This window comes from Peromyscus maniculatus, chromosome 21 (genome assembly GCF_049852395.1).
Source record: "Peromyscus maniculatus bairdii isolate BWxNUB_F1_BW_parent chromosome 21, HU_Pman_BW_mat_3.1, whole genome shotgun sequence".
NCBI classification, from domain to species: domain Eukaryota; kingdom Metazoa; phylum Chordata; class Mammalia; order Rodentia; family Cricetidae; genus Peromyscus; species Peromyscus maniculatus.
The window spans coordinates 38,668,960-38,694,691 of NC_134872.1; the positions used below are offsets into that span (position 1 = coordinate 38,668,960).

At 43.7% G+C, this 25,732-nt stretch overlaps 2 protein-coding genes across 11 annotated transcripts; one reads left to right on the forward strand and one right to left on the reverse strand.

Annotated features, from left to right (window-relative positions):
* Nucleotides 1-5,114: 5,114 nt before the first annotated feature.
* Nucleotides 5,115-13,833, reverse strand: Mrpl30 (mitochondrial ribosomal protein L30). 8 transcript variants are annotated; one of them, XM_006980435.4, is made up of 6 exons: nucleotides 13,707-13,833; nucleotides 11,153-11,233; nucleotides 9,073-9,147; nucleotides 7,808-7,888; nucleotides 5,610-5,756; nucleotides 5,115-5,388 (listed from the first exon to the last, which is right to left on the reverse strand). In XM_006980435.4, the coding sequence occupies exons 3-6, from the start codon at nucleotides 9,121-9,123 to the stop codon at nucleotides 5,185-5,187; spliced, it is 483 nt and encodes a 160-aa protein (XP_006980497.1). In that variant the 5' UTR covers nucleotides 9,124-9,147; nucleotides 11,153-11,233; nucleotides 13,707-13,833; the 3' UTR covers nucleotides 5,115-5,184. The 8 variants fall into 8 exon arrangements, with proteins under 8 accessions (XP_006980497.1, XP_006980496.1, XP_006980498.1 ...); XM_006980434.4 differs by having other exon boundaries at nucleotides 11,131-11,233; XM_006980436.4 differs by having other exon boundaries at nucleotides 13,599-13,738.
* A 125-nt stretch (nucleotides 13,834-13,958) lies between these two features.
* Mitd1 (microtubule interacting and trafficking domain containing 1) lies at nucleotides 13,959-24,531 on the forward strand. 3 transcript variants are annotated; one of them, XM_006980439.4, is made up of 7 exons: nucleotides 13,959-14,128; nucleotides 18,102-18,203; nucleotides 20,710-20,846; nucleotides 21,437-21,520; nucleotides 22,192-22,307; nucleotides 23,675-23,735; nucleotides 24,035-24,531. In XM_006980439.4, exons 1-7 carry the CDS (start codon nucleotides 13,978-13,980, stop codon nucleotides 24,128-24,130), a joined length of 747 nt encoding a protein of 248 aa, XP_006980501.1. In that variant the 5' UTR covers nucleotides 13,959-13,977; the 3' UTR covers nucleotides 24,131-24,531. The 3 variants fall into 3 exon arrangements, with proteins under 3 accessions (XP_006980501.1, XP_006980502.1, XP_015854419.1); XM_006980440.4 differs by having other exon boundaries at nucleotides 21,437-21,487; XM_015998933.3 differs by lacking the exon at nucleotides 21,437-21,520.
* Nucleotides 24,532-25,732: the final 1,201 nt, after the last annotated feature.

The window sequence follows — 25,732 nt, forward strand, 5'->3', positions numbered from 1 at the left end:
GCTGGGCATGTGCCACTCCCCCCCCCCCCCCCCCCCGCTACTTTTTATCTGACTCTTATTTGGAAATAGTCAGATGGTTACTAGACGCCAGACCAAACCTCTGGCCAGACAAACACAGACCACAGCAGATAAATCCAAATGAAGCAATCCTTAGAGTCAGGAAGTAAGGACTAAGGAACCAGTCCTTACAAGGTTTTGAGACCATGTGAAGCAGTGGAACCTCAATGTGAAGAGCTCATCACCCACACGGCCCTTGGGGTAGACTACAGGATGGACTCGTTTCAATGATAGACTGTGAGGAGCCATAGCTCCTGCCTCCTCCAAGCCAGGCATGTAACTCCTCTCTTCCTTGGGAGGGGACAAGAGGACTGTAAATGCTCAGTCTTGCTTTACGTGCTCATCAAGTGCTGATTTTGAAGAGGTGACTTTCCATCAGTTCTACAATCACACAGAAGTGAATTCTGCCAATAAGCTCAGAGACTGGAAGCAGGTCCCTGCTCAGTCTGCACTGAGAACCTGACGTTAGCAGGAACTAATATTTAGAGTAGCTCTGTGAAACTCTAAGGCAGTGGTTCTCAACCTGTGGGTCACAATCCCTTTGAGAGGTAAAAGATCCTTTCACAGGGGTTGCCTAAGACCACCGGAAAACACAGATATTTTTGATTTGTAACAGTAGCAAAATTACAGTTATAAGGTAGCCATGAAAGTAATTCTCTGGTGGGGGTCACACACCACGAGGAACTGTACTGACGGGCCGTGGCCTTAGGAGGGCTGAGGACCACTGCTCTAAGCGGTCCACCCAGCTACGCTCTCACCACATTTCTGACTCATGGGAACCACGAGGTCGCAAGTGTTTTGAGCGGATTTGCTTAGGAAACAACAGAGAGCGACTACAGCAGCCTATGCTCTGGACTGTTTCTTCAAACATTTTCATCTCTAAATATTCAACTGAACAACCCTTCTAGTTGTGGGCTGTTGAATTTAAGGTTATTATTCCAACTGTAACTCTTTAGACAAAACAAACAAAAACAGAAATCGAAAAAAGCAACGTAGTTTCTCCTGATCTCCATATTAACATTAATACCAGAGGGACGACACAGATATTTTCAAGCCCACTGTAGGCAGGGACGTTTTGTTGCAGTATTCAGGCAGGTCTCTCTCCAACTAGATAGCATTTAAATAAGTCTTTGAACTCCTATTTCCTCCAGGCTATACACATACTAGACAATCAATAATTGTAGAATTAAAATTACAATTGCCTTTGGGCTCATTAATAAATAAAACCGGTTTCATGTCTATTGTTAAAGTAATACTTTTGCCTTAATGCAGTACTTAACATTAAGACCTGTGACAGAACACTATAACAAATGTGTATGTAAATATTGATGTGACCTCAGCCGAACCCTAAATCGGGAATCCATGGAAGTCTGGGATCCAGAATTTATTAAGGGATGAAATGTAAATAACAGACTCATGAATACAGAATGAAGCGGAGCTGCTGCCTCTTCGTCCACCAGAGGATGTGGAAAGCTCCGGACCAGGTCACCGAGCCGTGGTGTGGCATCAGGAAACCTTCTATATCCAAGAGAGCGCCCGAACTTTCTCCTCAGTTCTTTTTGTTTGTTTGATTTTTGAGACAGGGTGTCTCTATGTAGTTTTGATGCCTGTCCTGGAACTCACTCTGTAGACTAGGCTGGCCTTGAACTCACAGAGATCCACCTGGCTCTACCTCCCGAGTGTTGGGATTAAAGGCGTGCGCCACCGCTACCCGACTCGCTCCTCAGTTCTTATCCAGTCATGTACCCAGAGAAGACCACACCCATAGGACTAGTTACACCAACACCAATTGGGTAAGAGAATTGAATTCCTACAACATTTTCCCTTTTTTGTCTAATTAAGAAGGTTCTAATCCTAATATAAAACTATATATAATAAGGACGATTATCAAGTATTGTCCAGAGGAAAGAAAAGGTAACAACATAAACAAAAGGGAACTACAACCAACAAGAACAACATCAAGCAAGAAACACATTCTAGATGTCCAGACCATGGCTAACTGGCAAATTACAGAGACTACTCAAATAGTTGTCCTATCCTGAAGAGTCCAGGTCCTGCGCCTAATATGCCCTTAGCTAAGATTCAAGGGGATTGTAACTGTAACCATCTAGTCTTCAACCCCATCAAAGACCTGAGAAGGAAAATAACATTACCTGAGTGAACAGGAAGTGCAAGCGAGCAACTTCCGAAAAATGCAAGAAATGACAGAAACAGCTGGCTGCCTGGACAGTCACCCAATGTTTCTCTGCAACATTGGGGCATCCAATTTTGGCTATGGGCCTAGAATATCTGACAGATCAGGGACAAAGAAAAATATAGGGCCACGAGAGTGCAGGTTTTCCACTAACGAGCTGCCAAAGGCTTCTCACTACTGAATCTTCCCTAGAGTTCTTATAACGTCCTACTTTTCCAGGTATCTGAAAAAGAAAAATGAGAGGATTCTCTTGGGCTAGAGAGACAGCTCAGCAATTAGGGGTTCATGCTGCTCTCCCAGAGGCCACATGCTTGGTTCTCAGTGCCCACAACAGGTGGCTCACAATGGCCTGTAACTCCAGACCCAGGGCATCTGAAACCCTCTTCTGGTCTTTTCATACACCTGCACTCGTGTACATACCCACGCACACTGCTAAAAATAAATGTTTCTTAAAAATAGGATCTTTGCATATGTAGGAATTTAAGATGAGGGTATAGTGGGTTAGGATAGACATAAGAGGTGATGTGGATAATAATAAATACAAATAAACACATATACACATAAACTTAAAAAAATCTTAAAAAATCTGATATTTCTTCCTATTCATTATGTGTATCTATCTACTGATGCATATGCACATATATGAACATGAAGGCCAGCGGACCTTATTTGCTATTCCTCAGGCATCATTCTTTATTTATTTTTGAGTGAGGGTTTCTCACTGGCCTGGGACTTGGCAAGTAGGCTAGGTCGTGGATTGTCCTTCCTCGGTGCTGGGATTAATGAGGGAGTGCCGGTATGATTAGCTTTTTTTAAACATGGTTTCTCAGGAGCAAACCCAGGTCCCAGGGCAAGACTGTACTGAGCTGTTTCTTTTACCCCACTTCTCTTTAAATGGTAACCTGAACTAGTGACAGAGGACTCTTGGAAGTTCAAACACCACCTTAATATTGAATGCTTAAAACAGAATGGCCTGCTGAATAACTGCTAAAGCACCGTTATTTCATATACACCCTTGCTCCAGCAGGAAAAATTGATACAGAAGTGAATGTTTTATCTTGGCAGAGTGCAGTAATCCAGTTCCGGCTAAATCCCACCTGTAATTCCAAAACAAATACTTCCGTAATGTAGAGAGGAGATAAACCCATGTTCATGTCCCAGGCACGGAGGCAGAGTGGTGCTCTATCCACAATCTGCATCTCACGCCTCGGGTGGCGTCTTTGCTCTCTTGGCAGCTTTGGAATTCCCCGACAGCAGCATTCACTCAAAGAACCTGCTCCGGTTTAAGTACAGTTTGCTTCCCCCAAATGTTTGTGTGCCAAAACATTGATCTTCCACGCAGCAGGATGTTTCTGAGGTGGACTTAGTGGGAGGTGACAGGATCTTGGAGCCATCACATGCAGAAGTATTAGTGCCCACCTCGGTGAGCAGGCTGTCACAAAGTGTCTCCCCCCTTCACTCTCTTGCTCCCTCTTTTGTTCACTCAATCATTTTTAGTTAAAATATGACATCAATTCCCTCTTCCCCTCTCCAATCCCTCCCGAGTCTCCCCCCTCAAACTGATAGCCTTATTATTATTACATATATATTATACTCAGGGAAATAGAGGCATAAATGTCTACCTATAACCTGCTGAGTCTATTCGGTATTGCTTGTGAGCATTTTTTAGGGCTGACAACTTTGTATTGGATAGCCAATCAGAGGACAGATTTTGGGAGAGAACTACTCTCCATCTCAGCAGTCACTAACTGCTGTGGATGTCTAGGGGTGCGACACCTGCCCACCCATGAGATTTCCCCCTTCCATGTTAGCCTGTCTATTGGTGTTGTTATTGTCCAGGAATTTTAGCTAGCCATACACTGTTGAGGTACTGTGGGTGTAGCTTTCCTGTCATTTCTAAGAGATAAAATCTCACAGCAAACTTCTGCTTTTCGGGCTCTTACAATCTTTCTGCCCCCACTTCCAAGATGTTCCCTGAGCCTATGTGCAGGAGTTGTGCTGAGGATGGATGTATTGACTGGGGCTGAACTCTCAGTCAGTGATCTCCTCACTGGAGGGAAATCATGCCCAGTACTAGAGATCCTACCAACCACCTACAGCTGGTGAGGTCATGGGTCTTAGAGGAGAACCTTCTATTACCACATTAGTAGATCACTGTAATTTCTACCTGCAGTCTAGAAGGTATCCCTGCCTGTAGCTAAGTGTAGCTCTCACTCAGAATCAAAGAAACTTCTCTTTGCAGCAAATGGAAACCATTACAGAAAATCATGTCTGGTCTCTTGAGTTTTGTCTGTTTTGAGACAGGGTTCCACTACATAGTCTCAGCTGGCCTAGAACTCAAGATGTAGACCAGGCCGCCTTGAACCCCTAAGAGATGCATCTGCCTCTTCCTTCTGAGTGCTAGGATTAAGGGTGTGTGCATCACACCTGGCTCTTGCTTCCTATCTTGCTTGCGATCTCTTCTACCACTGACATAAAAACTGTATAATGTCACCTCTCATGCTTTGATCCTGCAGGAGGTCCTCATGAGATATGCTGCCCTAGCTCAAACTTTTCAGTACTGAGAACAAAAATAAACTCCCTTGCCCGATAAGCTTTGGGTGCTTCCTTGCAGAAACATAGGACTGCCTACAACACAGCCACTCACAATGTTTGTAAAATTCAATGAGAAAGCAATTAAAGAATAAAGCAGTTTCTACAAAGAGATAACACATTGTTAAAGGGTTAGGGGCCTAAAGTTAGATGTTCAGACAATGCCATTCTTGCCCACAATGGAGTAAAATTCTTAAGGGACAAAGGGAGAAAATTTAATCAAGTCTATACCTCGAGAAAGAATCAAGCAGCTTTTGTCAGTGGAAACGACTGGATTGAAATACACTTTAATGAGAACCATTTCCTCAGTAACTGCGATCTGTAATTTCAGCTGTGTGGCATCAGGACTTTGCTTCCTGCTCCACAGGCTTCAGATGCCACTGCACTACCAGCTCCCCAGTGCTCTTGAGGCATGTGCTAGACATGGTCTCTTCTGTGGGAAGTCCTTGTGGCAGCTTCAGGGGCTGGATGCGTATCAAGTGTTTAACCACTTTCAACTTTGCATTCACCGAGGGGATGTTCTTGTGAATTTGAGGGGTATGTGCCTATGAACAAGAGGAGCAATATCACAGATCAATTTAAAAGGCAGTGGTACCATTTCAGAAAAACATTAAATTGAAGGCACATCCTTTCTAAATTAATTTGTAAGTTGGTCACGCTAAGTAACACATTAAACTTAAGACATAACACATACATGTAGTGTGGGTTTCAGAGTCTGACACCGAAGCACAAGGAGACTGACATGACTATCGGAATCACCGCATACCTTCTGAAGTCCAAGCATCTTGATCGTATCTTTTTCCCAGTATGGACGCCTTTTTGTACTTTTTATTCTTGTAACAACGTGCAGTTTATGAGGGTGCTGGGGGTCCCCACCGTATTTTTCATGATCTTCAGGTTTAGGCTGAAACACCTAGAAAGGGAGAATTATAAATGGTAACTCTTCCAACTTACAGCTTTCCTTCTCTTAAAAAAACGAACACACCAACCTACAAACAAAATTACATAATGATCCCATCCCTAATCTTTATGTAATCCTCAACCTCAGCCTGAGTAGTCCAAAGTTTAAGAATTACATATTTCAAGAAAAATACCAGTTGGGCAGTGGTGGCACACACCTTGAATCCCAGCACTTGGGAGGCAGAGGCAGGTAGATCTCTTGTGAGTTCGAGGCCAGGCTGGTCTACAGAGGGAGTTCCAGGACAGCCAGGGCCACACGGAGAGACCCTGTCTGGGGGTGAATGAGGAGCACCACAGGCTTCGGCTTTTAGAAGGGGGCTCTCGACCAGTGCAGTCGGTAGAAATGAGTCTCCCCAGAGCTGAAGACTCAGAATCAGAAACTGAGGGCTGAGCAGTCAATTCTGTCCTGTATATTCTATCACACCAAAAAAGTTAGGGGTGGTGCCGCAGAGGAGGCTCAGCAGTTAGAGCAATCATTGCGTTTGCAGACGACCAGGGTTCAGTCCCCAGCACCTACATGGTGCTCACAGCTGTCCATAGCTCTGGTTTCCAGGACCTGCTGCTGTCTGCTGACCTCCACAGGCACCAGGCACTCACGTGGTACTCACACATACAGGCAGCCAGAGAACTTACACACATAAATACATTTTAAACTAAAAATAAAATTAATGTACAGCAGAGGGAAAAACATAAGGCTAAGGCTAAATGGTCTTTACTATGTAACTGTGCTCCCAAATATCTACCCAATACATCAAAAAACTAACAGCCATTCCAACTGCACACAAGTACCTATACAGCTTCATTATTGCCCCAAACCGGAAGCAAGCAGGATGTCCATCAGTAGGCAAGTACATAAGTAAATTATATAAACACTTAAAATTGACTGCTATCCAGCTATAAGAAGAAATAAATGATTAAGCCATGAAAGGGTTTGGAAAAAACTATGTACAGGCTGTATGATTCTAACTATGTGAGATTCAGGGAAAGGTAAAACTGGAAAGGGGGTGAAAGGGGCACAGGTTGCTAGGGTTTAGAAGTTATGGGTGGAAGCGAACAGGGGGCACACAAGTGACATTTAGGGCAATGCGTGGTTTCTGTGTGACACTGAAACAGTGAATACATGATATGATACATTTGTTAAAATCCATAGGATACACAGCATAGAGAGAGTGACCCCTAGTGCAAATGACGGCCTGTAGTTAATGTCTGCTTTGCTCCGTCCATTTTAACAATTGTTCTCTATCAACACAAAATGTTCCGTATCAGGGGAAACTGTGTTGGAAAGAGGAAACATAGAGGAAGCCTCGTGATTTTCTGATCCTTTTCTTCTGTATAGTCAAACTGTCTTACAAAATAAAGTTTAATTAATCAGAGAGCAAGAAAGCAAGCAAAACCCAAACAAAATGAAAACAAAACAAAAAAGTCAATGGAGGGCTTAGTCAGTGTTATCTAAACTTCAAAAATAATAAAAAAACGCTCAGAGTCAAGCAGTAATGGTTCATGCAGGAAGTCACACAGTAATGGTCTCAACAGGAAGATTCACTGTTGTCTCAGGACAATGGTGATAAAAACCACACTATATAAAGGAAAACCATAAGCAGGAATACACAGACTAGGAAGTAGTAAGAGCCCATTCCTACGAAAGCCAGTGGGACCAGGAGCAGAAAGTCACCATCTACGTTACACGCACATGCAACTTAACAGGAAACTAGCACTAGTGGGGCTGGGACCTGGCAGAGAGAGTCAGTGTGCTCGTTACCATCCCTAACAACTGAGATCCGAGTTCCACTCCCCAGTAGCCAGATGATGGTAGGAGAGAACTGACTCCACAGAATTGTCTTCTAGACCTCCAAACACAAAGGCAGGGCATGTACGTACACACACACACACACACACACACACACACACACACACACACACACAAAATGAATACATTTTTTAAAGGTGCAATTTTATAAAGTTAGGTACTTTTAAAAATACTCTTTAAAAAGAAACAGGTCTTACTTTATCTGGAATCCTTGATCTGGTAAATTTGTGACGAATCCAATCTGTACCAATGAGAGATTCCACATCTTTTTTCACAGTCTGAAACAGAAAATATTTGTTATTTAGAACTCTGTGTAGTGTGAAAATCTGTATCTATTAGTGTTTAGGTAACAAATGTGTACTCTAATGTGATCTATAGTAAATACAGTAAATAGCTGATTTAACTTGGCTCCCGCACTGGATGGATCCATCTCATTTAAGCACTAAGGGACGGCAAGGTATAAAGCACACACACATAGACTTCCTGTCCGAGAGCTGGTAACTTCCTTCTCTAAGGGGCCAGAGGCAAATATTTTCACCTCTGAGCTACCCAGTCTCTATCACCAAGACTTGCCTCTGCCAGTACACTAACACTCAACACTGACTGCAGTAAGAGGTGCTATGCAAACCAATGGGAGGGCTGCTTCGAAATCATTTTTATAAGTGATGATCCTCAAATTTGCCCTGGAGGTCATGATTCACCAATTCTTTTTGTCTGTTTGTGTTCAGAAGACAGAGCTTCTCTGTGTAGCCCTGGCTGTCCTAGAACTCACTCTGGAGACCAGGCTAGCCTTGAACTGAGAGATACACCTGCCTCTGCCTCTCTAGTGCTGCGATTAAAGGTGTGCACCACCACCGCCTGGCTACACTTCCTACCTTTGGGAGATTATCTTCTGCTTTTTTTATGTCTATCTGACTTTCTGTGATTGAAAATGTATTCTTGCCATAATTGAAGGGTTTCTCCTAAAACTTTTAACATTAAAAGAGGGGACTCAGCAGTAGCCTTTTTATTGGCTTGATCTACAGTAAAAGATGTTTTGTGGTTAAAAATATTTAGGGAAAAATAGCATATAAAACAGAAATAAATAAAGGCCAGTATGTAGCTCAGCCAGAGCATTTGCCCAGTGTTCATAAGGCTCTGAGCTTGATCTCTGGTACCATGAGATAAATAAAACAAAATCAAACCAATTAATTGATAGCAAAAAGGAGCTTTAAAATAGACTAACTTGCTTGTGTGTTCTATAATCAAAAAGAGAGGGGGAAAAACCCAAACTTTTAGGCTAAGGAGTTAGCTCAGTTGGCAGAGTGCTTGCCCAGCATGCACAAAGCTCTGGGTTCAATCCTCAGCACTGCATGAAATTGGGCACTTGGGAAGTGGAGGCAGGCAGAAGTTCAAGGTTATCCTCAGTTACACAGTGAGTTTGAAGTCAGCCTGAGCTCTATGAGAAACACAGAAAACTTACCTGCAGTCTACCTGGAGGCCTCTGAAATACTGAGCGCAAAATGCCAGCCATAAGTATAGTAATTCTCTTTAGAAGCTGAGAAGTAGGAAACAGATTGCTGGTCAAATACATTAAAAATAGACAGATTTCCCCCTTCTGTAGGAGTAAAACATAGGTAGTCATTATACACTAAGCAATCCTAACTCCACCTAGTGAGTATAGAGTCTATGTCAATTCCACAAAACTGGGAAATGGGAGTTTCTATCACCTGAAATTCTTCACAGCCAGTATAAAAAATACTTGGTCATTTTTCTTTGTCAAAGAAATCACAGAAAATACGAAACTAGACAGGACTGAAAAAATTCCACCTCTTCGAATCAGAACCAAGTACCCTTTTATTTTACATATGAGGAAAATAATTTCCAGAAAGCTATCATTTACCCAAGAGTATCTAGCCATTAAGAGACTATGTACAAATGGGCACTGGTGACACATGCCTATTATCCTATACTTGGGGAGCCCGGGGGGCAGGAAGACTCTTGAGTTCCAGGCCATTCTGGATTACACAGCAAGATCTAGTTTCAAACAAGCAAAAAAGAAAAACAAACAAACAAACAAACAAATAAAAAACAAAAAGCACATGTGCTCCACCCCGACTCTCCTAGCTAGCAGCCCAGTGCATTTTCACTAGATCATTAACACTTTTCTATTACAAAAAAGATGAGCGTCTGGGGCTGAAAAGATGGCCCAGTTGCTAAGTACGTTTTGTGCAAGCTTGAGGACTTGAGTTCAAATAACCAGGACTATGGAGAAGCTAGGTATGGTGGCCCATGTCTGTAGCCCCAGAGCTGGAGTACAGACATTCCTGGAGCCAGCCTACCCAAATTGGAAAGCTCCAGGTTGTGAGACCCTGTCTTAAAAATAAGATGGAGAATGTCCAAGGCATACATCTCTGGCCTCCATATACATGCGCACACAAATGCATGTGCACCACTATGCATACACACAAAAACAGGCCACTTTTTGGCCTATTTATATTTTTAAAAATGATTCTTTACCGGGCGGTGGTGGCGCACACCTTTAATCCCAGCACTTGGGAGGCAGAGCCAGGCGGATCTCTGTGAGTTCGAGGCCAGCCTGGGCTACCAAGTGAGTTCCAGGAAAAGGTGCAAAGCTACACAGAGAAACTCTGTCTCGAAAAACAAAACAAAACAAAACAAAAAAAGATTCTTCTGCATTGCTTCTGTAACCTCAGAGAGTCCTACTTATTCAGACAGGCATGAAACAGGTGTAGCCTAATGCAAACTGGGAATAGACAGATGAGATTCATGAACTCTATGTATGCCTTGGGCAGATTACTTGTGTGTACCGCTTTTCCCTCTAAGGAAAACAGTACCTACCTTACAAATGATCTATTCTATATAACATCAGAAATATTAGCTCTAGACCCCAAATAGGGTAAGTGTTGTACTACTTCCCAACCGGATTCTCGCCCCCCAGTTTTGTAACCCTCTTCTGTGATGTGAACTAAGTAACAGCTGGAGGTCCAAGGTGTCACCCAAGAAGAGCTGGAGCTCAGAAAAACTGCTCAGCAGCTAACTTAATCGAATGTTGAACTATTTTCTCACATTTCTTCCAAGTTAAGTATCATCTGCAAATCCAACTCATTTAGTGCCACTTAACTTTGAAGTTAGGTTTCAAGAAATAACTGACAGTCTGCTGCACCCTCTAGCATCAGAAAGGCTACTCAAAAACGCAAACCCACGGTAATGTATTAAAGGGACAGACACAACTGAGAGAATTCCCAATGGCCCAAGTGATTTACACAAATACACAACAAAGTATCCGCTTATAACTGGAACAACAACAACAACAAAAAAAAAAAAAATGTGGGAAAGTCCACACTTATATACATAGGTAAATTAACTGGAGAAGAGAAACAGAGCTCCCTGTACAAGAATTCTGTTTTTTATGGGGCTACTTCTCCTCAGGGAGGCAGAGAAAACTATTCACTTCAATGTGTGCTATGATGAGTAACTTGCTTCTTAGGGGTGCACTATAGAAAAGGAGAAAAATCACCTTTATAGAAAACAAACACTACCTCCACCAGGTGATCAGGGACACGTGACACCAACAGTGATAGAAGCTGACAGAATTCCAGCCAGTACTACATAGTAGAAACCTATCACAAAATAAAACAAAAATGTCAATACACTTGACACAAGGACATGTAATGCGATGTCTTCCACCCCAAAGTCCATACATATCCCACTGAAGAGAAAAGCCACCCTAACTGAGGGTCACTGTGTGTGCTGGCTAGTTTTATGTCAACCTGAAATAAGCCCTGCTTATTTCTGTTCCTGTCCTGACTTCCTTCAAAGGCGGACTATGAAAGCATAAGCCAAATAAGCCCTTTCCTCCTCAACTTGCATTTTTTGTTCATGGTGTTTCACCATGGCAATAGTGACCCTAACTTTCCACACTGTGGAAAACACTTCACTAGTGCATTCTCAAATACCTCACTTCTCAAAACTATCAAGGTCATCACAAACTAGAGACTGAGAAACTGGCCAAGAGGACCCTAAGAGTTACAATGTTTATTCATAGTGTACACCACATTGGCACATGGGTGGGATCCTGGAATATAAAAGGACACTGGGCAAAACTAAAAAAACCTGTCTGAATAGAGCAAATAACATTAATAATGTATCAATTTGGTTCAGCAGTTGTAATGACTACCCTACACTAATAGTTGACATTAAAAGAGGAAACTGAGCACGGAAGGTATAGGAACCCTGCATTAGCTTCACCAAAAAAGCTGGGACTAGGAATGTTTCAGGGGTAGAACGTTTGCTGGGCATGCATGAGTTCCTGGGCTCAAGAGTTAGTCCTGCCTCCAGTGCCTCTCACTTTACCAGGATGAAAATCCAATCTTGACCCTCACATAGCAAGCTACTACATATCACTACCAACCTCCATCCATCTTCCCCATATTCTCCTTCATCTCCTATTACTTTCTTGCTTCGTCAGAATAGCTGGCTTTCTGCATGACCTGGAAGCAGCCAGGCGGAGAGTGCTTCCTCCCTCTGACTGCCTGGAATGACCCTGACATGTCTTTCTTTTTCAATTTTTGACTCAAACCTTACCTTAGCAACAAGGTCTACCTGGATCACATTGTTTCAGTTTCACCATTACCTTCTATTGAGTGAGGTCTACCTTCCCCAAACTGTTCACCATTTTCAGTCATACTACTGCTAACACTCTCAGTGCCCTATCTTACTTGAATACTGTGCTCTATTGTAATCTGCTAGTTTACCATTTAGCGGCTGTCTCCATTCGAAACACAGGGCAGGTTATTATTATTAGGCATGTAACTTGCGGACTTTAAAGCAATTATACTGCCATCTACTGTACAGCAGCTTTCCTCCGTACCGCTGCAAAAACCAGAGAAAATGGGGCTGGAGAGATGATGGCTCGGCAGTTAAGAGACTGGCTGCTCTTCCAGAGGATCCAAGTTTGATTCCCAGTGACCACATGTTATAACTCTAGTTCCAGGGGCTCTGGCAATCTTCTGGTCTCCTTGAACATTGCATGCACATGGTGCACATATATGAAAGGCAAAACACCCACACACATAAAAAACAAACTGGAAAATACCATTTAGCACATGAGATATATAACTTATCTCTATTTTCTAATATGTGAATATACGTGTATATATAGAAAAATCTGAAGGTTGACAAAATCATTTTTCTTCTCCCTCACCCCCAACATCTCATAGTTTTGTTCTTAGTTTTTGTTTTGTTGGGGTTTTTGTTTTGTTTTGCTTCTTACAATGACTTTGAATGTAAATTGTCTTTACTCCCAAACTACAACACCAGCTCTTAAGCTGTTGGGTTTTTATTTATTTATTTATTTTTTCTTTCTAAAGAAAAAAGGTATATATCTATAATGGGGAAAGGACATTCCTGAAAATGTAGAACATAGAATTCCCCGTGCAATCAACCGAGATCTCTGAAATCAACAACTGTCTCTCTTCCCTGAATTCCCTGGGCCAAAAAGTAATAGACAGCCGTCATAATGGTCTCTCAGCCAAAAGAGGAGCCAGGATAGGTGACGATCAGCAGCTTGCAAAATCACTGTCTTTAGGAAACAGCAACTCTAGAAACTGCATTCTAAAGTCGCAATAACTTAAAATTAAGTTCTGCCTTCTTTAAGTGTTCTTTTTTCTACTGATGCTCAATGAGCGTCCCAGAGTTATAAACCAGAAGCACTGAAAAAGCTACAGGCATTCCCATGGTAACACACCAGAGCCTGCTGGTACCGGGACTCCGCATTACGTTTCAGAATAGTGATCTATGCTCCTTCATGACAACATCAGTCTATTACAAAGGCCACCACCTCCGAGGTCCCTCAGAATAACAGATGGCTCACACCTAGAGCTGCAAGAGTGAGGCTCTCAGAGAGCCGGGCGACGCAGCAACCCCCGGATAAAGTGACAATTCGGCCGCTTTCAGAGGTCCAAGAAACGGGTCCTGGGCACAGACCTATTTACGTCGCCGGGACCTCCAACTCGGAACGGGAAAGGAAGTCAGCATCTGCAGAGAGCCCAAGTGAAAACACGCAAGGCCTCTAGCTCCCGCAGTCCCACTCACCGGCGACCGCTCCGTCCAGTCTGAACGTCCCTGCGACCGGAAGGGGCGGAACGGAGGCAAGCGGACCCAGTGCGACACTCACACCACGCCGTTGCCATCACAGTGCGAACAGGTCTTTGGTTCCGCGAATGGTATTTTCGTTCCGGCCCAATGACTCCCATTCACAAAGCACCCTAGAAGACAGCGCAGGCGCAGTGGTGTCACGTGGGCGCTTCCTGGGGAAGAGACAAACCCTGGGAAGACCTGGCGGAGCTCCGGGGTTCTGGCTGTGATGGCTAAGTCCAGCCTGGGGCTGGACTCGGACAGCACCGCTGCAGTGGCGGTGCTAAAGCGGGCAGTGGAGCTGGATGCGGAGTCCCGGTACCAGCAGGCTCTGGTGTGTTACCAGGAGGGGATTGACATGCTCCTGCAGGTTATGAAAGGTGAGCTAGTTTCGGTTTCCGCTCTGTCTGGGACAGAGCGAAACTTAAGTAAAACGAAACTTCCTAACTACCAGGAAGCATTCCAATTCAAGAGATGTAGTCTGATATTCTGAGGGACCACGGAGGTGGTGGCCTTTGTAATAGACTGATGTTGTCATGAAGGAGCATAGATCTCTATTCTGAAACGTAAGCGACAGAACCAAATATAAGACAAAAGCCTTGCTAGGTCTTGTGTTTGAATGATTTTTTTTTTTTTGGTTTTTTCGAGACAGGGTTTCTCTGTGTAGCTTTGCGCCTTTCCTGGAGCTCACTTGGTAGCCCAGGCTGGCCTCGAACTCACAGAGATCCGCCTGGCTCTGCCTCCCGAGTGCTGGGATTAAAGGCGTGCGCCACCAACGCCCGGCTTTTGAATGATTTTTTTTGTTGTTGTTGTCGTCAGTTTACGACAGGATTTTCCTCCTCTCTGTAACTGTCTCTGTCGCTCCTTCCCGCCCCCGGCCCCACTATGACCCAATGAGTTTCATTAGGGTGGAAGTTTGTTTATTCCTATATGTGCACCTTACCGGTGACAACACCACTGAATAAACTGTCTCTCCTTCCCATTAATAGTTTATAAATACACACACACACACACACACACACACACACACACACACAGAGAGAGAGAGAGAGAGAGAGAGAGAGAGAGAGAGAGAGAGAGAGAGAGAGAGAGAGATGGGGGTCTTGAACCTGTCCCCCTTTCATGACAGTGTTAAGAGGCCCAATTTGTGGTGATCCTGTGCAGGGAATTACAGCTGCTGTGAGTTAGAGTGAAACAGACATGTCATGCTGGAGAATCTTGAGTCCACCCCACTCCTTCCTTTCCACTGGCCCTTATTCCTTCTGCTCTTTCTTCCGAGGTGGTCCCGGAGCCTGGGGGTGAGGGTAATAGATGCCTCATTTATGACTGGCATTCAACAGCCATTTATTCTGTGTGCTTTGACCAGTCTCTGCAGTCATTCCGAGTACTGGTGGAAGAGGCTTCTCTGACCATGCTGACAATAGCACTGTTCTGTGCCTATAAACATAATCATGTAGAAGATGGTTTGACAGATACACCATGCCTATTTAATAAAACAATAGCAGTAGCTCACCCCCCCCCCAACCCCTACCCAAGACCTATGACCCTCCACAGTCTTGTACTGTTAATCAGATGTGAATTCTCTCCTGTCAAGCAGGCATCAGATCCAATCCGAAAGCAGTTTGGTACCCCATAACGTATGCCGTAGATGCCATAACATATGATCCCATGCCACTGCTGCACCAGTTTGATGTCTCTGTGTCCTGTGACCAAGGCATGTGGTGTGTTCAGAAATGGAGTCTTACGAGCTAGTTTTGGTGGGCATCCAAAAGCAGTGGCAATTCCTGTATTGTTTTGGGGGTCTCACAGGCCTCCTTGGCCAACAACACCTAGGGAGGTTGCCCATCCCAGCACTGGGGTTTACTTTTGGAAACTAATGTTTCTAGAAGCAGCTTTATCTTTCCACAGAGAATACCCCCGCTTATAACTTTTCAAACCTTTTTATTTATTTTTGATTACCTCACTGTCCTAGTTAGGATTACTATTGCTATGATGAAACATCATAACCAAAAACAAGTTGGGGAGGAAAGGGTTTATTTGGCTTACACTTTTGTTATTGTAGTCCATCATTGAAGGAAGTCCGGATAGGAGCTCAAGGAAAGCAGGAACATGAAGGCAGAAGCTGATACAGAGGCCATGGAGGGGTGCTGCTTACTGGCTTGCTCTTCATGGCTTGCTCAGCCTGCTTTCTTAGAGAACCCAGGGCCACCAGCCCAGGCATGGCACCACCCACAATGGGCTGGGCCCTCCCCACCAATCACTAATAAAGAAAATGCCCTACAGGCCTGCCTGCAGCCAAAACTTATGAGGCATTTTCTCCCCACCCCCAGTCCCCAGACGGGGTTTCTCTGCGTAACCCTGGCTGTCCTGGAACTCCCTCTGTAGACCAGGGTGACTTCAAACTCAGAGATTCATCTACCTCTGCTTCCCAAGTGCTGGGATTAAAGGCATGTGCCATCATGCCCAGCAAAGCATTTTCTTATTAATTGAGGTTCCTTCCTCTCAAATGGCTTTAGCTTGTGTCAAGTTGACATAAACTTATCCAGCACACTTACCAAATATCAGCATTGTTAGTTTGGGCTAACCCTCTCCCCCAAGTGTGTGGTGGTTCTCTCTCTCTCTCTCTCTCTCTCTCTCTCTCTCTCTCTCTCTCTCTCTCTCAAGTGTGGTGGCTAGTTTTGTGTCAACTTGACACAAGCTAGATTTATCTGAAAGAAGGGAACCTCTATTGAAAAAATCCTCTTAGTGGTTGATGAGGGAGGACCTAGCCCACTGTGGGTGATCACATCCCTAGGCTGGTGATCCTGGGTTCTATAGGAAAGCCAGCTGAGCAAGCCATGAAGAGAAAGCCACTAAGCAGCATTCCTCCATGGCTTCTGCATCAGCTCTTGCCTCCAGGTTCCTTCCCTGTGTGAGTTCCTGTCCTGATTTCCTTCGATGATAAACAGTGCCATAGAAGTGTAAGCCCAGCCTGTGTGTGATCCCTGCACAGGCAGGCAGATCTCTGAGTTCAAGGCCAGGCTGGTCTACAGAATGATTTCCAGGACAGCCGGGACTAGAAAGAGCAACCCTGTCTTGAACCCCCCCCCCCCCCCCACACACACACACACAGTAGAAGCCAGATAAATAAACCCTTTCCTCTTTTAGGTCATGGTGTCTTGTCGAAGCAGTAGAAACCCTAAGACAAGTTGGTACCAGGATAGTGGACATTGCTGTGACAGACCTGACCATGTTGTCTTGGGGAGGGTTGTGGAAGGACTTTGGAACTTTATACAAGAAAAGCAATTGAGTGTTCAATGCTTGGTGAGCTATTAAGTAGTGCTTGGAAGCATGCTGCTGTCTTAACAGGCCAGGGACATCTCAGTGGCAGGAGGCATGGAAGATAGAACTCATTGTCACCCTTCAAGCCCAGAAGCCAGGGCGGGGAAGGGCTTGTCTTGTTTTTTTTTGTTTTTTTTTATGTTTATGAGCGTGTGTGTGTGTGTGTGTGTGTGTGTGTGTGTGTGTGTGTGTGTGTGTGTACCTGCTCTGAAATGCCACAAAGTACATCTGGAGGCGAGAGAACAACTTGGCAGTCATTTCTCACCACCATTTGGGTCCCAGGGATGGAATTCAGAATTTCAGACTTAGTGGCAAGTACCTTTACCTGCTGAAACATCTTGCTGGTACTCCCCTTGCTCTTCTATAACAACTGTTTGTGGTAAATAATTGGCATCGTAAGATGTGAATGCTAACTGGTCTTGATAATAAAAACCCGGAGCCAAATATTGGGGTAAATGCTGAAAGATCAGAGAGACAAAGGAGCAAGTCACAGCCACCTCTTACTTCGCCAACTTCTCAGCCTGAAAGGCATCCCCTCTCCAACTTCTGTCTCCACCCCACCTTATCATTTCCTCTCTCCACCCAGCCATATCACTTCCTGTTTCCTCCTCACAAGTGCTGGGATTAAAGGTGTGTGCTACCACTACCTGGCCTTTACGGTTAGCTAGTGGCCAGCTCTGCCCTCTGATCTCCAGGCAAGCTTTATTTGTTAGCACACAAGCAAAGTAGCACCATAAGAGGAGAACTGCATTAATCCCTTGCAAGGGCAGTACCTCAGTGACCTCCTACTAGGCTCTGCTAATTGGAGGCTCCACTGCTTTGTAACATTGTTACACAGGACTAAGCTTCCCATTCATGAACCTTTGAGGGAGGAAGTACACTTAAATCATATCCAAGAGGAGAGACACGATGTTTATTTGTTCAGAAAACTGCAGAAGGACACTGTAGCTCGCTTAATTTCAGCACATTGTGAAATGGTAGGGAGTTGGTGGGAAACTGGACAGAATCCCTGTTCTTTTTTTCAATTTGTAGGCACCAAAGATTCCAGTAAGAAGAGTATTCTCAGAACGAGAATCTCCAACTACATGGATAGAGCAGAAAACATAAAGGAATACTTGGACCAAGAAAAAGAAGGTAAAAGTCTATTTTTGAGAACATGTCTGGGGTTGGGCTTCAGAGGCAGAGGGCAACTTGAGGCCCTGGGTTCAAAGCTCCTGCTTGTTGGAGCATGGTGTGGTCTGGGCCACTTGTACCTGGGAGCCTAACAGATTTGTTCTGTTTCCTTTCCCCTTATGCGGAAGTTTTTCTTAACAGTGTCTGGTTGTCAGTTTGGGACCTGGGGATTCAGACATCCTTTGACTACCTGACAAAAACTTGGCCATTTTTAGGGCATTTGCAGATCACTATGAAGCATATGGGTGGACCTCAATTTAAGAATATTGCAGAAGAAAACTTAACATGGATCCTATGTTTGTATTTTCTTTTATGAAAAGATGAAAATCATTAGAATAGCTAAAGAAAACTCCAGGGGCTTCTCAGATGGCTGTGAACCAAAGCATTTCACAAGTTATAAATTCCTGATGATTAAGAGGTGAGGTAGGTACTCCTCTGGATCTGTTACAGTTCCCAGCTCATGAGCATCTGTGTGAGTGGGTGTGGCTACCTCACCTGGAGCATACTGGTGTTTTTATAGCCAGAGGTGCTGGTGCCCTCAAAAGCTCAGGCCCCCAGGCCTCAGCTCTTCTCCTTCTGTCCTTACCGAAACTCTCTCCCCACTTCTTCCTAGGGTTCTGTACTAATTATACCCAGGTTGTGATGGTTGAGAGAACAGTTAAATTAGCCTATGTGACTAGTTTGGCTTAAAAACTGATGCATGGTTTGTAGTGCTACCTCTATGGCAGTGTTTGTTTTTTGTTTTTATTTTGTTGTTTTTGGTGGTGCTGGGCATTAAACTCAGTGTCTTTTGCTTACTAGGTGAGTATTCTACTGCTAAACTTTAACTGTAATCCAGATTTTTTTTTGAATACTCAAAAAACCTTCACATTTTTTGTTTCTTTTTTTTCGTTTATTTGTTTTTTGTTTGGGTTTTTTATTGCTGTTTTTTGTTTGTTCGTTTTTGTTTTTCTTCCCATGGGGGTCTTCCTATGTGGCCCTGGCTCTCCTGCAACTCTCTATGTAGACCAGAGACTCTTGGAGATCCACCTTCAACTGTCTCCAGAATGCAGGAGAGGCTTCACGTTTTGAATTTAGCTTTCTGACTTTGCACTTATGCTTTTGCTCATTCCGGGATTCTGGAAGGCACACTGAGCACACGTGGAACCTGCTACGTGTTTGTTTGTTTGTTTCTTTCTTTTTTACTTTTTGTTGTTGTTTTTTCCTTTTACACAGTCTCATAAAAACTTTAGCTGTCATAGCATGAACCACAGAAAGTCTGCTTAAAAACATGTTGTAGCATGCTTAGCACGTGCAAAGCCCTGCATTCAATCCACAGCACCAAAAAGCAAGCAGATAAACAGGTGAACTAACAAAAGCCTTAAAACCAGAAGAAAAAAAAATACAGCGAGGCTGTAGCGGTGCACACTGGTAGTCCCAGCACTTGGGAGGTAGAGGCAAAAGGAAAAGGCATTCAGGGTTACCCTCAGCTACATAAGGGTTCTGTGGCCAGCCTGGGCTACATGTTTGAAAACAAAGCCTTACAGAAACACTCCTAAAGTACTACGAGTGGCTTCTAAACCCCGTTGCACTATTACGTATGTAACGCTCACTTTCGCCATGCGGTTGCAAGACAGGAAATGGCAAGTCAACTGAGTTCATCTCGTGTTCTGCTCACGGTGACAGGGTCTTGGCGACCCCTGTGCGCAGTCACTCCTCTCTGGTATATATTTCCCGGCCTGTTGGAGACAGCGAAGAAACCATTCTCCAGTAACCTTGTGGGCTGGCTCAGCAGAGCACTGGCTGCTCTTGCAGAGGACCCCAGGTTCAGTCCCCAGCACCCACATGGCAGCTCACAACCATCCTTAACTTCTGGGGAATCTAAGGCCCTGTTCTGACCTCTGAGGACTCCGCAAGTATGTGGTGCAAATGCATACAGGCAGGAAAGACATTCATATACGTAAAATAAAACATTTTTTTTTTTTAATTAAAAAAAAGGAAACATCTGGATGGCCCCCTTTGCCTATCCTCCATGAAGGCAGGGATCTCTTTTGGAATAGTATTCTGTCTTTCCCTGTGTGTAAGAAATATTTTGCAGGTGCATGACATAGAGAAGGCATGTGATAGCTACCGAGTAAATGAGTTGAAAAGATTGTAACGTGTCCAGATTAATCACTGGGTGCAACAAATCAGCTGTGTAAAAAGAAGATGTTCACAGGCACTCGTGAGGTGGTTCAATGGGTAAAACCACTTGCCAACAAACCTAAGGACCTGAGTTAAATCCCCAGAGATGGACCCACATAGTAGAAGGAGAGAACCAACCCCCACAAGTTGTGTTCTGACCTCTACACATTCTTCATGGCATGCTTACACCCACTTGCATGCCCGCCCGCCTGCCCGCCCACACGCACATAAAGGAATAAAGATGTGATTTTTTTTTTTTAAAAAAGTGGTCACTGGTCACATTGCTGTAGCTTGTGTTTTGTAGATGGAAAATATCACAAGCAAATTAAAATAGAAGAGAATGCAACTGGTTTCAGTTACGAGTCGCTTTTTAAAGAATACCTTCATGAGACAGTTACGGAGGTCTGGATCGAAGACCCTTACATTAGACAAACTCATCAGGTAAGTGGAATGTACTAAAGTATGATGAAATGTAACTTTAAATGTATAGTCAGCTGTCTGTGTTTATGGGTTCCCTATCTATGGATTTGGTAGAGGATCAAAAATACTATTAAAAATTCCACCTGTATTGAACATACACAAACATGTCAGTATAATGGTAATGCATAGTGTTTATGTTGTGTTGGATAGCGTAAGTAGTCTAGAAATGATTTAAAGTTCTTGGGAGTGTATGTGTAGGTTCTGGGCTGATAGAGCATCATTTAAAATAATGGATGGGGGTGCTGGAGAGGTGGCTCAGAGGTTAAGAGTTTAAGGTTGCTCTTCCAAAGGTCCTGAGTTCAATTCCTAGCAACCAATGGTGGCTCACAACCATCTATAATGAGATCTGGTACCCTCTTCTGGCCTGTAAGCATACATGTAGGCAGAACACTGTATACATAATAAATAAATAAATCTAAAAAAATAAAATAAAATAATGGAAGCATCTATGGACAGTATCTGGCTTGGGGATTGTGTTCTAGAATCAATTCTTGCTGGACACGGAGGGAAAACTGTACAAGTTAGTGCTAATCCATCCTGATACCTTTCAGCTGTATAACTTCCTTCGGTTTTGTGAGATGCTGATTAAGAAGCCATGTAAAGTAAGAACTATTCACCTTCTCACCTCTATGGATGTAGGTATCTGAAAAACCTCATTCTTTCTTGACTTAACTGTGTTCAGTTACAAGTTACCTGGTCCAGTACGTCAGCTAGATGTATTTCCTTGGGACTAATTCATCACGTACCAAGTAGAGCGTATCTTAAGAGAAAGGCTATTGACTTGAGAGTGTTGACCTTGTATTCAGCCATTTGGTTGAGTTTGAATAGTTTGTCAGTTTGGTCACGGGTGTCAGCGATCATGCAGTCTGTCCCAGTTACAGTTCTGTCCCTCACCTGGACTTAGATTGTCACTTTGTCCCTTTTGATTTTGTCTTAAGTATGCGTGTATCCAAATAATTACAATATCTAAGATTAGTCTAAGAAGTAGGCAGGATGACTGAATGTCATTACTAAAATGCATTTAAGGATGCTGAGTGTGGTGCCCCATGCCTGTGCTCCTAGCAACAGAGAGGCTGAGGCAGGGGGGAGTTGTGTGGTATTCACATGAGGAAAACAATTGTTTGTATAAAAACAGTATGTAAAAAGAAAATAATTACCCATTCTTTACTTGCTTCTTTGAGATGGTAATATTGAAATTAATGTAATCCTTTCAGTTTAATCTCTCTATGGTATTCATTGTGTAGCTCATGGATAATTTAAGTTATTAATAACTGAGGCAGTAAATTATGTTTTATACCACCAATAGGGGCTTGGGAACGTGCAGCAAAGTAGTGGCCTGGAAGAAATAAAACAATCCCTCGGGAGTCATGGCGTGCTGTTGGAAGTAAACTATTCTTCATCTATACATGACCGAGAAATTAGGTTAGTGTGTAATATTTTATTTTTTAATAGCTCAGACACACTTTAAAAATTCCAATGTAATATAATTATATACACATATTTAAATATTAAAACTTTAAATCAGTCTCAAACTTAATAACTTTGCACTTTGGACCTTGGCTTACCTCGGTAGAGTGAGTTTAGGTAATCCTAGTCAAATAATATGTATGGGTTCTGTGTCATATGGGAAGGAGTTCTTTTGTGTAGACCATAGCTAGTGTTATTATGGTAGGAGGCAATTAATTTCCTACTGAAATTACTGTTTACCTGCTGTGGCTTTGATGGTATGTTCTGGTAGTGTGCTGTTAATCAGAAAACGTATATACAGCATCTTAGGAATCACACTCATATCCTTCCTTCCCTTTAGCACAGTGCTTTTCAGATGATACAGCAAAGGGACCCTTGTTTTTAATACAAAGTTAATCAGAAGCTGAAGATGCAAAATGGATGGCAGTGCTCCATTGTTGAAGTGGAGGTCAGGGGCTGGGCTGCCTTTGGGATCCCCATCCCCATCTCTGAATAGTGACACTATGTTAGTCAGGGTTCTTTAGAGGAACAGAACTTAAAGAATGAACACACACACACACACACACACACACACACACACACACACACACACACACACGGGATTTTTTAGAGTGGCCTACAGGCTGTGGTCCTGCTAATCCAACAATGGCTGTCTACCAATGGAAGGGAAGGTCTGAGAACCCAGTAGTTGTTCCGTCCATGAGGCTGGAAGTCTCAGCTGGTCTCCAGTATACACCAGAATCCCGAAGAAGTAGGCTCTAACATCAGTGAAGGAATGGACTTGCTAGTGAAAGAGAGAGCAAGCAGGCAAAGAGAGAGAGCAAGCTTCCTTCTTCCGTGTCCTTTATATAGGCTGCTACCAAAAGGTGTGGCCCAGATTAAAGGTGGGTAGATCATGTGCCACCACTCCTGGCTCCCACTTCAAATAGGTTTTTTGTTTTGTTTGGTTTTGTTTTTTTTGTTTGTTTGTTTGTTTGTTTCTCAAGACAGGGATTCTTTGTGTAACTTTTTTGGAGCCTGTCCTGGATCTCACTCTGTAGACCAGGCTGGCCTCGAACTCACAGAGATTCACCTGCCTCTGCCTCCCGAGTGCTGGTATTAAAGGCGTGCGCCGCGGCCGCCACCACCGCCAGTCAGGTTAGCTGATGGTGTTTAAGGCTATTTTTGTTTTCCTTATAGACTGAGCTTGGGACTAACCCCAGGTTTGATTCAGCTCATGCTTTTCTTTGTTTAGGGAGAAATCTTGATGATTCTTAACCAACTCTGGCTTTAAAAACTAACTCAAATGTCTTGAATGTAATACTCTACACTAATTTCAATAGGTTCAACAATGGATGGATGTTTAAAATTGGAAGAGGACTTGATTATTTTAAGAAACCACAGGTAGGATATGATTTTATTTGTTTGTTTGTATTCTTTTCTTATATGTTACATCCTGACTGATTTCCCCTCCCTCCTCTCCTGCCAGTCCCTCCTCCCACACACCCCCTTCCTCCAAATCCACCCTTCCTCCTTTCCCTTCAAGGATGTCATTTTGTGATTAATGGTGAGCACTATTTTCTTGTTCGTTTTGATGAACTCTGGGCTCTCAGCCTCCAGAGTGGCTGGCACCCTAGACAGAACATCACGCCTGGCTTTGTGTGTGAGTGTCATTTTTAACAGTATTCTTCTTCTCTTCATAGGGTCGTTTTTCCCTTGGATATTGTGATTTAGATCTGAGACCGTGTCATGAGACAACGGTGGACATTTTTCATAACAAGCACACACAAAAAATCTGACGTGTAATAACCTAACTATACGTTTCTGCTTTGGGTGGTTTCAGCCCATTTTCTGTTGCTATAACTGAATACCACACACTGGGTAATGTGTAAAGAATAGAGGCTTAGGCTTTGGCATCTGGGGAGGATCCTCTTTCTGCATCCCACATAGCAGAATGCAACAAGATGGAACAGGCTTGTAATAAAGCTTGTGAGGCAGAGCCAGCCACCTCAGAGGTCTCCTCCCCTCTCAACACTGCTATACTAGGGACCAAGATTCAACTTACGAACTGTGAGGGATATATTTAAACCATAGCAAGCAAATACTGGGCCTTGTTCCTTTTTCCTTTTTTTTTTTTTTAAACTTTGAATGTATTTTTATAATGTATGAATTTAACAATAAATGTTTACATTTCTACAAATTTCTGGATCTGTAAATATGCTGTTTCCTTTTAAGTCATGGAGTTAACTGACAGATTTTACCAACTTCTGTTTGGTTGTTGGAGAGTAGGTCAGCAAGTATTGCACAGATGTTATGACAACTGGATGTTAACCTTGCTCCTGGGAATTTAGAGTTCCAAAAGAAAACCACAGATTACAGTGCTATAAGAGACGGGTAGGCTAGCCGGGCAGTGGTGGCGCACGCCTTTTATCCCAGCACTCGGGAGGCAGAGGCAGGCGGATCTCTGTGAGTTTGAGGTCAGCCTGGGCTACCAAGTGAGTTCCAGGAAAGGCGCAAAGCTACACAGAGAAACCCTGTCTCGAAAAAAACAACAAACAAACAAAAAAGAGACAGGTAGGCTGAGGGCCTAGTAAGGGGAAAAAAGTATGTGTGGCTGAAGATGTAGCTCAGAGGCCAGCACACCCCAGTGTGTGCCGCTCCTGGCTCCTATCTCTGGTACCACAACGCCCGGAGGTGACAGTTAAGATGTCAGCCAGGCTTGATGGGCAGGGTTGTAACCCAGCACCTGGGAGGCAGAGGCTGGTGGATCCAGAATTCAAGGTCATCCTAGGCTCTAAGGAGAGCTTGAGGCCAACCTGGACTACATGATAACCTACCCCCAGAAACAAATGAGTGATCACCTATGGGAGATGTTCCCTGGCTCTCAGATGTCCAGCATTACAGCGCTCCATAAAGTCAACGTTACCTGTTTAGGTGTCCTCATGTAACAGTCCTGGCAGAGCCTAGGGATACTCTAAAGAGGGAATGTTGTACCCCTCCCTGTGGATATCAGACTGCTGAAAAAATGGTCCCCCATAAATTGACATTTTCCCGGGGAATCTCATGCTGGGAGAAGACTTGGGGTGTGGTAACTTCTGAATTGCAGCTGCCTCTCGTTCCCTGGGTTGGACACCTTTACAATACTTATAAACTGTGCAGCTCAACATGCTGGCATGCCTCATTGTTAGTGTTCCATTAATAAACTTAGAACAGAGCCTGTGGACACAGGCAGAGAGGCTATTTTCCATTTCTCCTCCCCACATCCTGTCTTTCTAATGTGTTTTGCTACTGTTCAAACACTAAGCAAATCATTCTGCATCTTGAGCTTATTTCTCTGTCTAAAAGCTTCAAGGACTGTTGCTTCCCGTCTTGGCACATAGAGCCTCATTTGTCAGAAACAA

Coding starts and splice junctions, on each gene's coding strand:
- Mrpl30 (XM_006980435.4), bottom strand. CDS start 9,123: ATGGCTGGCATTTTGCGCTCAGTATTTCAGAGGCCTCCAGGTAGACTG. Junction 7,889..9,072: donor GGCCTCCAGGTAGACTGCAG/GTAAGTTTTCTG, acceptor TTTCTGTTTCAG/ACTGTGAAAAAAGATGTGGA. Junction 5,389..5,609: donor AGATGCTTGGACTTCAGAAG/GTATGCGGTGAT, acceptor TCTTGTTCATAG/GCACATACCCCTCAAATTCA.
- Mitd1 (XM_006980439.4), top strand. CDS start 13,978: ATGGCTAAGTCCAGCCTGGGGCTGGACTCGGACAGCACCGCTGCAGTG. Junction 20,847..21,436: donor ACATTAGACAAACTCATCAG/GTAAGTGGAATG, acceptor GATACCTTTCAG/CTGTATAACTTCCTTCGGTT. Junction 22,308..23,674: donor ATACATGACCGAGAAATTAG/GTTAGTGTGTAA, acceptor TAATTTCAATAG/GTTCAACAATGGATGGATGT.